General features: G+C 52.0%; 1 protein-coding gene across 1 annotated transcript in view; it reads left to right on the plus strand.

The window, feature by feature from the left end:
- The window catches only part of PLXND1 (plexin D1), an 83834-nt gene that overhangs the window by 18793 nt on the left and 49088 nt on the right, over window positions 1-15953 (plus strand). The window contains exons 2-8 of the mRNA XM_055804153.1: window positions 1721-1897; window positions 4756-4887; window positions 6705-6805; window positions 7440-7569; window positions 8895-9069; window positions 10556-10664; window positions 11624-11726. Coding sequence (XP_055660128.1) covers window positions 1721-1897; window positions 4756-4887; window positions 6705-6805; window positions 7440-7569; window positions 8895-9069; window positions 10556-10664; window positions 11624-11726 — 927 coding nt within the window. The remainder of the gene's footprint in view (window positions 1-1720; window positions 1898-4755; window positions 4888-6704; window positions 6806-7439; window positions 7570-8894; window positions 9070-10555; window positions 10665-11623; window positions 11727-15953) is intronic.

A 15953-nucleotide genomic window follows, 5' to 3' on the forward strand; every position in this document is an offset into this window, starting at 1 on the left:
CAGACATTGTTGAATCCATCCACATTGTCTGAGCAGAAATTGTAAGGAAATCCTCAGAGGATTGGGGGTGAGAGCGGTCATAAATCTTGGGTGTGTCTCGACAGGGCAAGAGGAATGAGGCATCGGTCCTGTTTTCAAATGCTGCTGTCACGCAGCAACTGTGTTAATTAATTTAGCACAGGATAGTGAAGTCTGTTGTCTTGCTTTGGGCCAGATGAGCCAAATGCATGCTTGTGGACAAGGCTCAAGGTGAGGAGTCCTTAACAGTTGTACCCTGCCTTTGCCCCTTGGCACCTGATCATGAATTGACACGGGAGCCTTGATACTGGCCCTGTGCCCCTGGTCGCTGGCCCTTGTGCTGGGCAGCTTGCTTGCTGGGGCCAACCCTGGCGGTGCCGCTCACTGGGGTGGTTCTGCTGGAGCCAGGCACCTGCTTGAGCTGCAGCACCTGCCGTCCTGCTGTCTCAATTTTTCTGTAGCAAAGGCAGTTCCTGCTCCCCCAGAGCTTCGAGGAACAGCTTGAGAGCAGAAGCCGTGGGCAGATAACAAGCATCTTGTGGTCTTGGGCACAGGGCACAGCTGTGCTTGCTCCCCAGGGCACAGTGAGTGGCTGTGGGCTGAGGCTGGACGGGTCGCTGGCTCCAGCCATTCTGGGCAGAGGTTTGCAGCCGCGGCTCTTCCCTCTGTGTCCTGCAGCACGGTGCCTCCTCCTGCTTAGCAGCTCCTCCTCCTGCTCAGTAGCTCCTCCATCACATCCCATCCCAGTGGAAGATCAATGGAAATTTTGCTGCTGACTGCAGTAGCAGCAAGATCAGAGCCAGGATTTACAGTCCTGAGAGTCGCCAACAAGTTTCCCCCCCACACCCTTTGGCTCTCTTAGTCACTTCCTGACTTACTAGCATGGAAATAATATTTTGAGTTCTTTTATTGGAGAAACTTTTTTGCTTCACCTTTTGTTTGAGAACAGAGGAGTGGGAGATGGCTGCTGGGCTTGCAGCTGTCACAGCTGAGTGTGGCCCTGTGCGTTCCTGAGCGCCGATCCTGAGTGCCAGCTCGTGGGAAGGGGACCCATCGCAGCACTGGGGCGGTGTGTTGGGACCAGCCCTCTGCAAGGGCAGGTGGCTGCTGGGGAGGGCTCATCTTTGGCGGGCTAAGAAGCCTTCCCTGCATGCAGCCCCCAGCAGTGAGGGGCTTCCAGCATCGTGCTGGAGAAGGAACCTCTGACCACTTTGCTGGGAGAGGGAGACAGGGAGAGCCCTTGTCCCCTTTTACCGTCACACCAGATTTTTGTGTAGAGGTGAGGGTGCTGCTACAGTAAATGGGCCTTCAGCTGGAGGACTCCTTGCCAGGACCTCTGGGACCCCATCCTGGGATACCCTGCGCCAGGATGGCTCCAGCAGCAACGCTGGTGCTGCCCTGATCCCACCTGTGCCATAGCACCATAGCAGAGCTCCACCGAGAGCTCATCTCCAGCCAAGTCCGGTCTGGATTTGACTCTGAGGGTAGGTCTGGCAGGCATGAAGGAGGCTCTATTACAGCTCTCTGCTCTTGTATTAACCAGTTACACTTTCCTGTTCCATGGCTCGGCAGTGAGGAGCTTTCCCAGGGTGCAACAGGGCCGTCAGCTCGGCCAGGCTGAGCCCGAGGTGGTGATGGCGGGGGGGGGTGAGGGGGTGCTGTCGTGTCTGCTGCCGCCACTGATGTGCGTGTCTCTCTGCAGCTGCAGCCAGAGCAGCTGGACTGTGGAGCCGCGCACCTTCAGCACCCGCTAGCCATCGTGAACCCCGTCACGGCCACCCCTGTGTTCACCTACAGCGGCCTGACCGCCGTGGCAGTGGCCAGCGTCAATAACTACACTGTTGTGTTCCTGGGCACCGCCAGCGGAGGACTCCTGAAGGCAAGTGGAGATCGGCAGCACCAGCACGGGGAGGCAGGGCTGGGGGGGCCGAGCAGGGCAGTGGGTCTTCCCCTTCCAGCACCTCTGGTTTGCATGGAGGACAGCGTCTGCTGTCGGGTTTGTCTGAGCACCTGCTTTCATTTGGCAATGAAGAAGTAATTGGATGCCGCTGTAATCTGTGCAATGATACATGCTGCCCAGCGACTGGTGGCCGTTAATTACTGTTCAAGGCTGCCATGTGAGCAGGATGTTCTTGATGAACCCTGCGCCTGGAAACATTATTGTGCAGCATTTAATTATTAACGGCTCTTCTAATAAATTCTCCCTCTGAGTTGATGGCTTTTGAAGGCTCCATGTACACAGGGGAATCACCAAGAGATGCTTCATCACAGCTGAGTCCGAAGCAGGTGTGAATCCATGCGTCTGATGGAGTATCTTTTAAATAACGTGCCAAAGGCAATGCAATACCCTGGCTCCAGAGCCAAGGTGCAAGGCCAAGGTTTCAGTAACTTTGGTGCTTGGAGTTTGCCAAAGTTAGTTTTGATGCCAGCCAGCCACAACAGTTTGGTGCACTCTCAGCATCAGAAGTGCCTAGAGGAGAGGGGGGAAAAAAAGCCCTGGAAGGCTGGTACCTGATTTGTCTCATCAGCCTGGGGTGAGTGTGCATAATGTGGAATATTGAATCAAAATGCTTGGAGAGAAGAAGACTGATCCAGCCTCTTCCCTTGCGTCCAAGTGCTCCTGGAAAAAATGTGGGAACAACCACAAAGAAACTCACTGCTTTGATTTTTGCCCACAGGGGCAGGTAACTGATGAGGGTGGGAGGAAGCTGGCAGCCCGGCCAGGTGCACCAAGCTGCAGAGGCACATGCCACACTCAGCGCAGCCCCTGTTCACACAGTATTAACAGCTCTTCTTCCATTATCATCTTGGAGAAAGCAGCCTTATCTGCTGTGCTTCCATTAGGGAGAGGCTCCTGGCTACCCTTTGCTGGGATAATTTGCTCAGATAGCTCTAATCTAATTCTACAACACAGCTGCATAACCAGAAGCCTTTTTACCTTTGGGGCTCCTTGTTATTTGGCACAGGATACAAGATACTTTGTGTGAGTTATCATTCAGATTTTCTGCCTGAGAAAAGACAGCAAAGGGGCACAAATAGTGCTCGACCAGCTCCTGCCAGCAGCGAGTGTGGCTGCCAGGGGTAGGTATGGGAAATTAATCAGATAGGCTGCGGACGGGCATTTCGTGAGGGCAGTTATCAGTGCCACGTCCACGAGTCGTTAAGAGGAAAACCAGCACTCGGAAAGTGGTGGCCTGGGCAAGGGGTGCTGGGGTGCAGTGCCCTCGAAGGAGATGGGAGGTGAGAAGGGTCTGTTCTGGCCAGTCCCTGTGTATCCAGGTCTGGAAGTCTGCAGACAGTTACCCAGAACTTCAGCCCACTCTGCTCTTGACAGCACTGGTGCAGCACATGTCCTCTGGCACATCCTGACCCTGCTGCAGCAAGGGGACAGGTGGTCTCTTCCCCTCTTTGCTGCTGCGGGGGCTCTCCCCCATGGGCCCCCAGCTCATGGGGATCCAGAGAAAGTGCCTGCCCAGTGAGAGCCCAGGGTAAATGAGCCCAGTAGGCAGAGGGACCTGGAGACAGGCACCTAGAAACAGCTAAGCGTAGAGCAAATCTCAGCAAGAAGGGAGAGGGGATGGTCGCAAAGCTAAAGTGGAGGGTGTTGGGACTTAGTTCATGGACGTCTTGGGTGATCCCAGGCAAATTATTTAGCTTTTAGATAGCCAGCTTTTAAAATGGGGGTAATTATAATTTTCTTTTCCTGCACAGTAGCTTGCAGTGCTTGCATATCATTCTTAGGAGAGAGAAGCCCTCTGCTTTGAGCTGGTGCTATCTTACTAGGACGTGTCAGTGCTGCTCTAGTGTAAGAATTAATTAATCCTATGTTAATTAATTAATGCAGACTTGAGAGAGCAGAGGCACGCTTGGTCCTTACAATTATTGCCCTTCTTTGCTAGTAAGGAGGTGGGAATTTTCCTTGCTCCCTTTCTGTTTTAAGCTGAAAAGTGACTGTCACGCAGAATTGGGTAGCCCTATTGTTACTTCCTCTCAGCAATGCCACATTTAATTTGCTGAGTCTTCAAGTCAAATGCCAAGACATTCTGAGATCTGAAAGGCAGGCTGATGCTTTGCAGCCTCTTCCATCACTGCCAGTGCTTCAGCTGGTGATTCATGAGGCAAGGTAGGATTCGGCTTTCTTGTGGCAGCTGCCATGGTCTTCTGCAGTTAGCAGGGATAAAAGCTGTTTTGGCTGGGAGTGACAACACTTATTTTTCAAATATGCGAGGAGCAGGGGATGCCATATTGTACAGTCCTGTTGCTGATTTTCACTGTTTTTTCATTAAGCTCTGGAAATGCCATATGAACAGAAGTGCACATATGTATGTGGCGAGGGCTGAAGGCTGGTGCCACTTAAATTAGAGTAAAGCAAGAGTAACACTGCTGTGGCCACCTAGAAACAGCAGTGTAGTGGGTAGAGCCTTAGACTCAAAGTTTTCAAGGTAGCCTTTTGAGCAGAGGGACCAAGGGCTGTGAGGGCTGTTCATCACTGAGCAGGGCTCCTTGGCCACGGCCTGGGCTTTCTGGACCACTTAGTGCCTCAGCCTGTAGCACAGAGCTGGCTTTGCAGTAAAGCTTTGTGTGTGCAGCCTGCAAACTGTGTAGAGACTTACAGTGCTTGAAAATGTGGAACACCATTAGATACCACTTTGATTCTTGTTTATAACTGGGGAAAAATAATCATCTCCCCATAGCGTTTGAAAAATGGTCTCAGCGAGTGGCTTCTTCTCACTACAGATTAATCTGGACAGTACCATGAAGGTTATTAGCAGGAGATCCATTTCAGTTGCTTATGGAGAGCCTGTCCACCCCATCATGCAGTTCGACCCTTCTGATTCCACCTACCTCTATCTGATGACCTCCTATCAGGTGAGACCTTTAGTCTTCAGCAAAATAGTCCTTTGAGCATTGTGCATTTGATTTGGCATTCAAGCACTGAGCCGGGAGCAGGAAGGGACGATAAAATTTGCTTTGGGGCAATAAAATCTGCTAATGGGTAGAGCCAAGGGGTTCAGAGCTTTGGCTGGGGTGTCCAGGGGCTTTCCAGGGGGTTACCTGTGCCTGTCCATTCTCCTCTGTGGGGTGGGGGTCACACCCAGCAGATCAGCTTGTCAGGCTTTCTTGTCTTTGTGGTGGCCAGGTAAAAAGGAGAGTGAAAGATACTGAAACCCATCCCACTTACGGGAGTGCAGGAATAAGCAGAGGCTGTTCCTGTATAGGAACCCCAAAACTACGGTACACTTTAAGGAGGCTTTTAGGAAAAAGACAGACAAGAGGTCTGCCTGTCAGAAGTGGTCCTTGGGGAAGGTTTCTGTTCAGCCTGGCCAGCAGAAGGGCTGGATGGGAGGGGGGCTCTGCATAGGGAAGGAATGCTGCAGCAGGTAGAAACAGACAATCTCATCTCCATCATGTGAGCAGAGGAGGAAGACAAGAGCTGAGTGCTCCAGGCGCTGGTGGTTTGTCCTGAATTACATTTTAATCTGTCAAAACAGATGCACAACCACAAATGTTATATGTTGCTTTTATATTTTCCAAGTCCTAATTCCCTGCAGATTGGTCATTATCATTTCACAGAACCCTCCCGGGATGCCTCTTTAGCTGATGTTTCAGACTGTCTCGTCTCAGCTCCCAGGCTGGGCTGTGCACCTCACTCAGGCTTGATCAAACAGCCAGTGCAGCACTCGTGATGCTCTCCTCTGTCTGTTTCTTTTTCAATAAACCAAATGAGTTAATTTCTCTTCGGTGGAATTAGCATTCTGGGAATCTCCCCAGGAGCTCGGCAGGGCTGGGGTGGAGGGATGCTGAGCACTGCAGGGCTGGGGAGTGCTGAAGTTCTGTGAGTAAAGCAGGGGTCAGGCCAAGGAGCCCATGGTCCAGGGTGCACTCGCCTGGTGGGAAGCTCAGGGCTCCAGCATCTCACATTGTCAGTCACCACTGTACCAAACGACTCAGCTTTCCTTCCCAAATGTTTAGAGATTGACAGAGGCAAAAGCACAAACTGACACATGCTTTCCCTCCAACTGCTCCCGCTGAGCAAGTCCCCAGAGGTACTTTGATTTCTTTACAAATCAAGGTTTCCAGAGAGGTGTTGCTTTCTGGTAATTTTGTAAATACCCAGATAGCCTTCAGCACTCTCTAGAAAGGAGCTTTCTGCAGGTCTGAGTGAGAGCTTTTCACAGGGAGGGGCAAGCTGTGAAACCATCTCCATCTGATGCATCGGAAAGGTGTGGTGTTGCTCTCCGTAGCCTGGCCATCACACATCTATTGCCAAGGTGCCGGCTGAAAAGGAGCAGCTCAGCTCGGTGCTGCTGCACACCCCATGGGGCAACTGCACCAGCGGCAGCACGCCCCATCCCTTGGGTGTCCTTACCTGCCCTGGGGCACACGGCCCTCAGGCTGGGATGGGCTTTTCTGGGGGCACCAGCAGGGCAGCAGGCAGCTGCCTGCGCTGGTCCCTATGCAGCGGGTTGCACACAGAGTGCCAGCCTCTGAGCGGTGTGCGTAGGGGGTGACAGTGCCAGGGTCGTCTGTTCTGTAAGGTTCGGTCCAGACTATCGGGTACAGCAGCCCAAAACTGTGGTGTCTTGTTCCTGGCTACGTATGGCCACGGCGGCACAACCCGCTCAAGTTGAGTGTTTATGTGGTGGTGTAAAACATTTGGAAGCAGTTGTGCTGTTGTCATGCAGATGATGCGGGTGAAGGTGGCTGCCTGCAACCAGTACTTGACGTGCATGGAGTGCTTGGCCGCCGCTGATGCTTACTGCGGGTGGTGCACGATGGAGACCAGGTAGGACTGGTTGCGTCCCCGTGCGCTTTGGTGTGTTCTTATTTCTGCTGCCTTTTATATTTCCGTACAGTTGCACTACCATTAGTTGTTGCCCATCCCTTACGAAACACGTCCTTTTAAAAACAATCACATCTGGTCTCAAATGGTTGGGATGCTTTTCAGAGCCAGGATTTAACTGTAGGTGCATTGTTATGCTGCAGTCAGCTGCCAGTGCAAAGTCTATCTTGCAGGCATCCACCATGGGACTGAGAGCCAATACCCTGCTAGAGAGTGTCTTTTGCCCTTGCAATTATAATATATGAGTAGGAGTCAACACTCAAGAAGGGATTTACAGAATTAGACTCTGCATTTACAAATTGAAGAAGCTGGACAAAATGTCACCTTCTGCTCTTCAGTTCTGGGTTCAGCCCGGCCTGCTTTCGCCTCCCCTGAATCACGGTGCTCTGTTGGTGCTGGTGGGAGTATATGCTCTTATCGTGGCAACGAGACACTAAATATAGCAGCAAAGTTTAAGGCTTAGCTGCATGGAAGTAGGCACAGGATTTTCTCGTGACCTTCCCTCACAAGGAAGTCAACGTTTTTATCACCCGTTTTAAAAATAATCAACTGCGAATTGTCCCCCTGTTTGTTGCAGGTGTTCTCTGCAGCATGAGTGCACAAACTTCACAGGGGCCAACTTCTGGGCAAGTGCAAGTGAAGGAGTGCAGCAGTGCCCTTCCATGACCATCTTGGAGCCCGAGATTAATATCGACAAAGAGAACCCGGTGTGTTTGACTTGAATACCAAATTAATCACATGCAGCATCCTGCAGAGTCATTACCTGTTCTCAGGGCTGATAAATGTCCGTGCTCCTGTAGCACAGCAGCACGGCTCCATGCAGCTTGGATATGGGTCGTGGGGATGCTGAGCTCTGTTGTATGCTACCAGCTCAGGCCGAGGCTCTCAAAAGCACCTGGAGGTGACCTCCTGCGCCTCGATGCCCTGGAAGCCAGCAGGACCCCAGCTGCTGAGCCTGTAGGTGAACAGGACTTCTGAAGCTGCTACACTAAACATGCTGGAGAGATCTGCAAAATTTCAAAATACAGATCAGCTGCAGACAGCTGAATCAACTCGTTTTCCAGATTTCTATTGTTGCTATATTTAACAGTAGTTTAATTATATTTTCAATGTTTTCATCAAAATATTTTTTGTTTAAAGACAGACCCTCTCGCAATGGCAAAAATCTGTCTGTGCCACCAGCCCTAACATGGGGAAATCGCTCGTAAACATGCGCTGGTTGGGGCAGAGCATGGAGCGAGGCCGGCGAGAGGGGTCCCACAGGACCCTAGCACTGGTCTGGCTCCATTTCTGCCGTGCAGGAGCAGTGGGCTGGGGTCCCCAGGGAGTCACCCCGCTAATGGTGGGGGAAGCCAGCCGAGCACATGGGCTGTGTGTTTTCCTGAGTCACCCTCCTCAAAAGCGTTCCCTTTCTGCAAAACTTCCCGTCCCTTCCCCTCGGAGGCTGACGGCAAAAAGCAGCCCCTGCAGCCGCCTCGGCCCTGGTGTGCCAGCGGAGGATGCTGGCTGGCGACCGGCTCCCCACAGTCCTCCCAGCAGGCTCCTGCCAGCTCCACACCTCCCATCACCAGTACCTGTCACACGCTGGTGCAAGCTGGGAGGTTCTGGCACTCAGAAGCGGGGGTTAATTTTGTTCTGCTCTTCCTCCTCCTCCCTCCCCAGAGCTTTGGGGGGCAGGGGTCGGGGACAGACAGGGCTTGTGCAGGCAGTGTGGGTCCAGGACAGCCTGGGCAGCTGGGGAGGGCTTAGCCTTTGCCTCCTGCTTCCTCTGAGTGCTCTCCCAGGGAAGCCCTGGCTGGGCTTTCATGCCAGCTGCAGTTGGAGTTCGTGGTGACAGAGCTCTCCCTCCTGAAGCAAGGTTTTGCGCACAGATGGCTTTTAGAGTTCAAAGTGCATAAAGTGAAAGAAAACGCCTGTCTTATCTGTGAACTTGTTTTGGAGTCACTTGCCTAGGAAAAACTTGTAAAACATTGACAATTTCTAAATAGAATTTTCTGTGATAATAACCGATTTACTTTTTTGTCTAATATAGGCCCTGATAATACAAATAAATGGGACTATCCCAAACCTGAATGGAACAAATATTTCATGTGACTATGGAAATGATATCCACACGGTAGCCAGAGTTGCTGGAGATTATGTAAACCAATTTATTTATTGTGGTTTACTTCCACGTGAGAAATATCCAGCATTTCCAGATGACCAAGGTATGTAGAGGAAAACAAGCTGGGCTCATTCTAACTGCTTTTGTGGGCATAATTTTTCATAAGCTTTTTTTGTTTTTCCAGTAGTATGTGCAGATAACGCATACAGGAATAAAAAGACCCAAGCTGCTTCTGTTTTATAGGGCATATGACTTTAAAGCGTAGGAGTTCCACCATCTTAATGTGAATCGACAGTATTTCAAGTCTATCAATTTTTGTTTTAAACATCAGAATTTACAAGCCAGTTCATGTACTTATTTTATTTTGATTTATCTGGTTAGAGCTTCTGCTTTAGACATAGCAAGCACAAAAAGAAAAATATTTTAGCCCTGGAGGAATAATGTTGCTACTTATATTGATATTTTCAATTGCTTTTTTTTAAAAAGATGTGCTACTTTTCAGGAGAAGCTCTGGAAGAAGAGCAAGTGCATACCTGAAGTCAGCTTAGAAGCTCTTCATCCCATTTATGCGATCAAAAGCCAGGCCGAGGTGTTCTCCTATCCCCCTGTTTTCAGATGGCACCAGGCAGGGCGCCCATCCCCAGGCTCCACAGAGCTGCGTTCCGGAGGGGACAAGCGCCTGCAGATCTGCTGGAAGTCAGCCGAGCCTTGACGGCCAAGCTGACCAGATCTGATCCTGGCCACTGAGCGGTGGAGATGCCCCATTTTGTAGCTCCTTCTGAAGAGGTCGATGCTTCATTCCAGACTTGAGTGCTTGTTAAATTTTCATCTTTCAAGCCTGGAGTGAATGCTCTATTGAAGATGGCTGACTTCAGTAGGAGAAGAATTAGCCAGTCCTTTTGAAAATCCCACTTTTCATAGGCAAGTTTGTAAAGCTGCATTGTTTTTCTCTGTAGCTATCCAAAGAATGGAGATCATAAACTGTTCTGTATTGTTGGTTATGGCAATGTCCAAATGAATTTCTGGAATCCAGTGCACTGATTTATTGTACATATTCTGAAAGAGGCATTGTCTCTTGTCCCTGGTGCTTATATGGCAGAATTGCAAAGAAAAAAAAAAAAAAGGCAATTCTGGGGGAGGGGGAGTCTGTGTAGTGTATTAAGTCGCCAGAAAAGGGATTTCCACTCTTCTCTGAGAGTTTGTTGTCATGGGGAAAGTGAGTGGGGTTTTAAAACATGATAACTAACATGTTTTAATTACCACATCTTTTTAAAATATCATTTAGCACCAACTGTAAGCGAAGATAATAATTAACTGTGCTAATTAACACTTGCACAACACACTGGAATTTTCTGCTGAAAGTCGCAATGTTCTTTTCTGGTGAGGGTGATGTAAAGCGTTGATTTAAGAGGGAAGAGCTGAAAGTCAGAGGGCAAAAGACGAATGGTCCAAGCTCTGAAATGCAGCTTGGAGGAAGCCTTGGAGAAAACAAATCAGATTTAGCCCTTGTTTTCCCAAGGGTCTGTCTTGCCTTCTAAGCGCGAGTGCGAGCAAGGGGCTCTCAATATTCTTTGGCTTGATTCTCTCAGACCACGTGGTTGTCGAAACTGCTCTCCGGGTCAACAGCAAAAACATTATCCGGGCCAATTTCACCATCTACGATTGCAAAAGAACTGGAAACATTTACCCGAAAAGAGCGTAAGTGACCCGGTGTGCAGGCAGCAGGGTGCGGCAGGCAGGGCTGGGGGGCGGGAGGCAGGTGGGGTGGCTGGAAACCGGGGGGTGCATGCATGTGGCCGGAGGGTCCCCCTGCGCAGGCTGATGGGGGGCACAGCATCCCCGCCAGCGGGGTGCGGGGGGCCTGGGCAGGATTTGGCAGGAGCTAGGGGGGTGCGCTGCCAGGGATTTACAAAGGAGGGTCCTTGCGCCGTCTCGAGCCATCTGGACATGTTGGGGTTTTTTTTAAACATGAATAATATTTTTATATGAAGCTTGTTCTGTTAACCCTTACTCAGTGGAGCTGGCCGCTCCAGCAATCCCTGGAGGGGGTCTGTGGGGCGGTGAGGGAGGGGCACACTCCCTCTGCTCTCTTGCCCCTTCCAGCCCTGGGTGGGAGCAGTTGCCTACCCCTCACTAGCACGGTGGGCTGGAGGGGGGCTCTGGTGCCACCCACAGAAATTCATCTGCTTTTCAGGAGCACAGCAGTGGAGCCTGACACAGGGATCCCCATGCCCTGTGCAAACCATGGAGGCAGGTGTGAGCGTGCCTGCCTCCCCGGAGAGAGAGAGATAGGTGGGGGGGGGGGGGGGGGGGGGGCGGGGGAAGAGCATTTTGGGGGAAAAGAGTGGTTTTCACTAAGGATGAGAGGGTGACTCCTGGTCTGCTGGGGCCTGGGGCCAGGCACTGGCACCGCAGGTGGTGACACCCCAGAGCTGCTCTTGGAGTGGCACAGGGGAGAATGGGCTCTGCCTGCATCCCCCACCAGCTCGCTGGGAGAGGAGGAGAGGAAAACCCAGCAATTGCCACGGGTTTTTCTGGGCACCGTTGAAGACTGAGCACAATGTGAGAAGATTGATTGCACTGCAGAGGTTTGGCTCCCCTGAGCAGCCTGAAAGCTCGTTTTCTCACCACTCCATTTCTCACCTTTGCAATTTCAGCTGCACCAGCTGCCTCTCGACCAGGTGGAAGTGTCACTGGTGCCCCTCCACCTACACCTGCGTCTCCAACCACTCACAGTGTGATGATGCTCTGCAGATGAAGGTAAAGCCTGTCAAACTTTGCTGCTTCGGGCTACCTTCCCATGTCGTGGTGCTGTGGTTGTTGTTTCCCTTCTCCTGGGGTTGGAGGCAGGTGGCTGGGATTTGGCAGCACTGCCCCAGTGCTTGGCGGGCAGCTCCAAGGGTGGCACTGCTTGGCACCGCTGACGTGCTGCCTGGCCTTGGGGAGTCTCTGCAGCCCAAAATGCAGTGAATAAGTGTCTCACTTCCAAAGGCTTTGCAGATGGGGAGCTGGAGGGCCGCCCTGGAGCACTGCTCTGTGTGCGTCATGTTTGCAGCGTTCCCCAGCAGCACGAGTGAGCTTGAGGCTGAGGCCAAGCTTAGACCATCTTGCCTTGAGGTCTCCAGGCTGAGCCTCACTTTATTTAGTGACCCTGCGGGGTCTTCAGGCACTGGTGCTCAGCAGGTCTCAGCCGCTCCTCCTGGCAAGCTCTGAGTCTCCTCCACCAGTGGCTGGCACTTGCTGGCCAGGGCTGGTCCCAGGCTGGAGGTGGGGCACCCTCCTCTTCTGGTGTCCAGGAGCTTGCAGGGCAGATGAGCTGCAGCTGTGCCATGCCATGCTGCACCATGCCGTGCTGCGCCCAGAGGCATGCGTGTGTGAGGAGGGTGGCAGCCTGGCTAAAGCATTCGGCTGTCCCGGTGCCCTCAGCAGGTTCTATCCCTTGGCTCTTCACCACCTCTCATGTCTGGAGCAATGCCGCTGCCTCTCCACATCCTGGGATGCCTGGGTTTGAGTAATACAATAAATACAGCAATACTTTACAATTCATTTAGCTTTGGCTAGGCTGTTGCAGTATGTTAATAATTTGCTGGAGCACTGCTGGTGGTGCTTGTCAAAAGGAGAAAATAGCCCCTTTCCAAATTATAGCTTTAATAACCCAGAGGCTCAGTGTGTTCCTGCTTCTGAAATTTAAATTGAAGTTAATTTAAATAAAATTGGCTTTTTAGCAATCAATCTGCCATATTTCCAAGCCAAGCTTTTACACTGTAGATTGAATATCCCTTTAGCACGGGTGCTCTGCTCTCATCTCAGCTCTTCCAGCGTTACCCGTGCTTATTGCCGGCAGGAGTCGGTCCCTGTGTCAGACATCCCACCATCACCCCCTGGGCTGACCCCAGGCTGGCCCTGCCATCTGCTCCCCTCCAGCAGGGAGGAGGTGGGTGGCTGCAAGCGCAGGGGACAGGGATGGAGATGGGGCCACCACACCACAGCTCCATGTGGTCATGTCTGGTGTAAAACCCCAGGAAACGTTTCCCGTCCCTGCTGGGTGGCAGCTGGGCAAGGGCTCCTGGCAGTGTAAGACAGTGCTGGTCAGTCCTCTGGCTTGTGAAGCGTGTCTGGATCGGTTGTGCTTCCCTTGGTGCACACAGGCAGCTCGAACCAGGCGGCGTGAGGAAGCACCCTCCACTTTGTCAACTTCCCAGGATTCAGAAAATATCTGGAGTTTTTCTCTTGCTGTCTGGATGGGTGGAGGGCACGGGAAAGCCATCACCGATGGCTGCTCCTGGTGTGGCACCCACGTGCTGGGTTGCCGCTCAGGGCTGGGGCACTGCCTGCCTGCAGCACTGGGTGATGTCAGGGCTGTGGGGATGGCTGGGGACCGCCACGGATGAGTCCTCAGTCAGTGTTTTTAGTCATGGCTGGTAGGCGTTCTGTTTCTCATTAAATGTAGAGGAAGAGCTTGGGCTGCGAGAGGACTTCTGAAGAAGGTTCTGCATTACTGAATTGACTTTTTCCTTGACAAAGCGCCGTGTAGCTTGTGACTTAGCTGGCAAACACAAAAGTTGCCTGAGATAATTTGTGTCCTTTGGCTCAAGTGTAGCTGCTGCTTGAAAGGCAGGGGAAGAGCAGTTACTCGGCGGAGCAGGGAGCCTTGTGTTATCCTGGCTCAGCCCAGGTGTCCCTCCCAGCCTGCATCTGGGGAGATGCCAGGGAGTGTTTGAGCACCAGGTCGTGCCGAGTCTGGCTGCTCCCTCATTCCCTGTCCCTGACCCCCCCCCCCCCCCCAGGGCTGCTGGAGGGGGGACAAGCCATGAAACTGAGGCTGTGGGGGTAAGACCCTGCTACAGTGCCTGTGCTGATGGTGGGAGAGCACCAGGCTTCTCGCATGGAGCCTCCTGGGGCCAGACCCAAGCAATGCCTTGTAAACCCAAACCCGAGGTGGTGCTGCTGACCAGTGATGCCTGCCACGGCGCTGGAGTTGCTGTGGGACCTGGCATGCCAGCCGTTGGGTCTCACGGGTCTGCATGGGATGTCCCAGGGCACAGGAGCAAGCGGTGAGCAAGGTGAGGGTGGCAGTTGTGGCACAGCAAACAGGGAGCAGTCCGAGCCAGGAGTGCAGGGACCACGTACCTGCCATGGTCCCTCTGAGCTGGTAGGGCATCCCTGCCCTGTCTGAGCTTGCTCTTTCCCTGGCGTGCCTGCTGGCACCCAGCACCTGTGCAGCCACGCAACCAAACCCAGCAGAGACATTGTTCTGCTCCTAGGCACCAGTGCCGCTGTGGACGGGGAACACACAGGTGCTGGGGCAGCTGGACCCTGGCAGCCCAGCGTCTGATCTGCCTCCATGGCCACAGGGACCGTGCGGGACAGCATGGCACTTGGGTGCTTGTGTGTCGTCACTGGGAACAGCTGCTCTTCTGCCTGGAGAGAGGAAATTAGGGTTGTGGACACGGGTCTTGAGAAGCCTCGCCTACCTGTTAGGGAGAGCTGCACCCACTCTTCCCACTCTGCTCCCATTGCCTCAAGCAGACAGCAAGTCCTCTGGCAGGGATAACTGTGCTTATCCTTCCTTAAGGGTAACCATGCCTGTCCTTGCTTTCTTGCCTCTGATCTCTTACTCCAGAGGTGAAGTTCTGTTGGCTGCTGGGCCTGGTTTGGTCACATTTCCATTTTATCTCTGTCTTCCTTAGCTCTTCCCGCTGATTTCAGCGAGCAACCTGCAGGACGAGGTGCTCTGTAGCTCTGGAAACATGATGTCTCATCCTACACCCTGAGTTTTCAGTAAACAAACAATTGCTGGCATGGCTGCACCTGAAAACTGGTCCACTGGGAAGCCAGCATCATACTGGCTTCATCCGCAGCATTTTAAACATTCAGACCCTTTGCCCTGATGCAGACGTGAATGATACAATCAGCTGGAAATCTCTATTTCTAGCTGCTGATGAACAGCAGGAGAAGGGGCTGCAAGACGACAAGTTAATCAGTCCTCTAAAGTGTATTTATCTAGCAAGCTATGCCAGCTGCTGTGACATGCAAGGACGCACCAGGCCATAGGAGCTTTTGCATGAATTTTCAGTTGTAGCCCTGCTGGTTTTATTTTAACTCTTTTGAGTCACCTAGAAGAGGCTTGGGACTGAAATCTCTCTCCAGTGCTTTGCTTTGTTGTTTTACTTCTCTTATCATGTGCATCTCTGTTATTTAATCCCCTTGTTTAGGCAGCACCAACTGTGCTTGGTTAAGATGAGTGTCCTGATAACAATGAAGCGTGTTTTCCACAGTCAAACAGACACTTCCAGATAGTTCCCTGACCACTAGCTAGGTCTGGGGAAGGCAAGAAATAAACCTTATGCTCACTGCATGTACAGCACCAAGGATGTGTCCTGCCAGGCGTCTCAGCTCTAGGAGGGCAGGCTCTACCTCTCATCAGCGCAGCAGCAGCATTGTCATCAGTGGAGTCACAGTGGGGTAACCCTTAATGCAAGTGAGAAGGAAATCTTGCCTGCTGCAAATTATTCTGCATAATGGACCAAATATTTTGTTGTCTTTTACCCCAATGGCTCCACTGTCAAAGGCATTAATCTGGATGTACCCTGGGGCAACGGAGAATCTGGCTTCATTTTTGCTGTAGTTTTGCAGTGTGATTTACATCTCATGAGAGAACAGGATGGGCTTGTCATACAGACTTGAATTCTGAGTCAGCTCCAGTATCTGAGCCATCAATTTAAAGTGAGGACAAAAGCAGAGGGACAGATGACCTTTTAAGATCATTTTTCAGCTTTATTTAGGCCTCTCATTTCAGCTGTCCTACTGCTGCAGTCCCCTTGCTGAAGGCCCCGTAGCTCATTATACCCTCTCCTCTGCGTGCAGACGCATGCACACACAAACCCCTGCACACTTCTGAAATGGCATTGAGCAGGAGGGAGACCGCTGGAAAGCGAAATCTCTGCAGGGGCTTGCAGAAATGCACGTTGAGATGTATGAGACATC

This window comes from Falco peregrinus, chromosome 5 (assembly GCF_023634155.1).
Source record: "Falco peregrinus isolate bFalPer1 chromosome 5, bFalPer1.pri, whole genome shotgun sequence".
Classification (NCBI taxonomy): domain Eukaryota; kingdom Metazoa; phylum Chordata; class Aves; order Falconiformes; family Falconidae; genus Falco; species Falco peregrinus.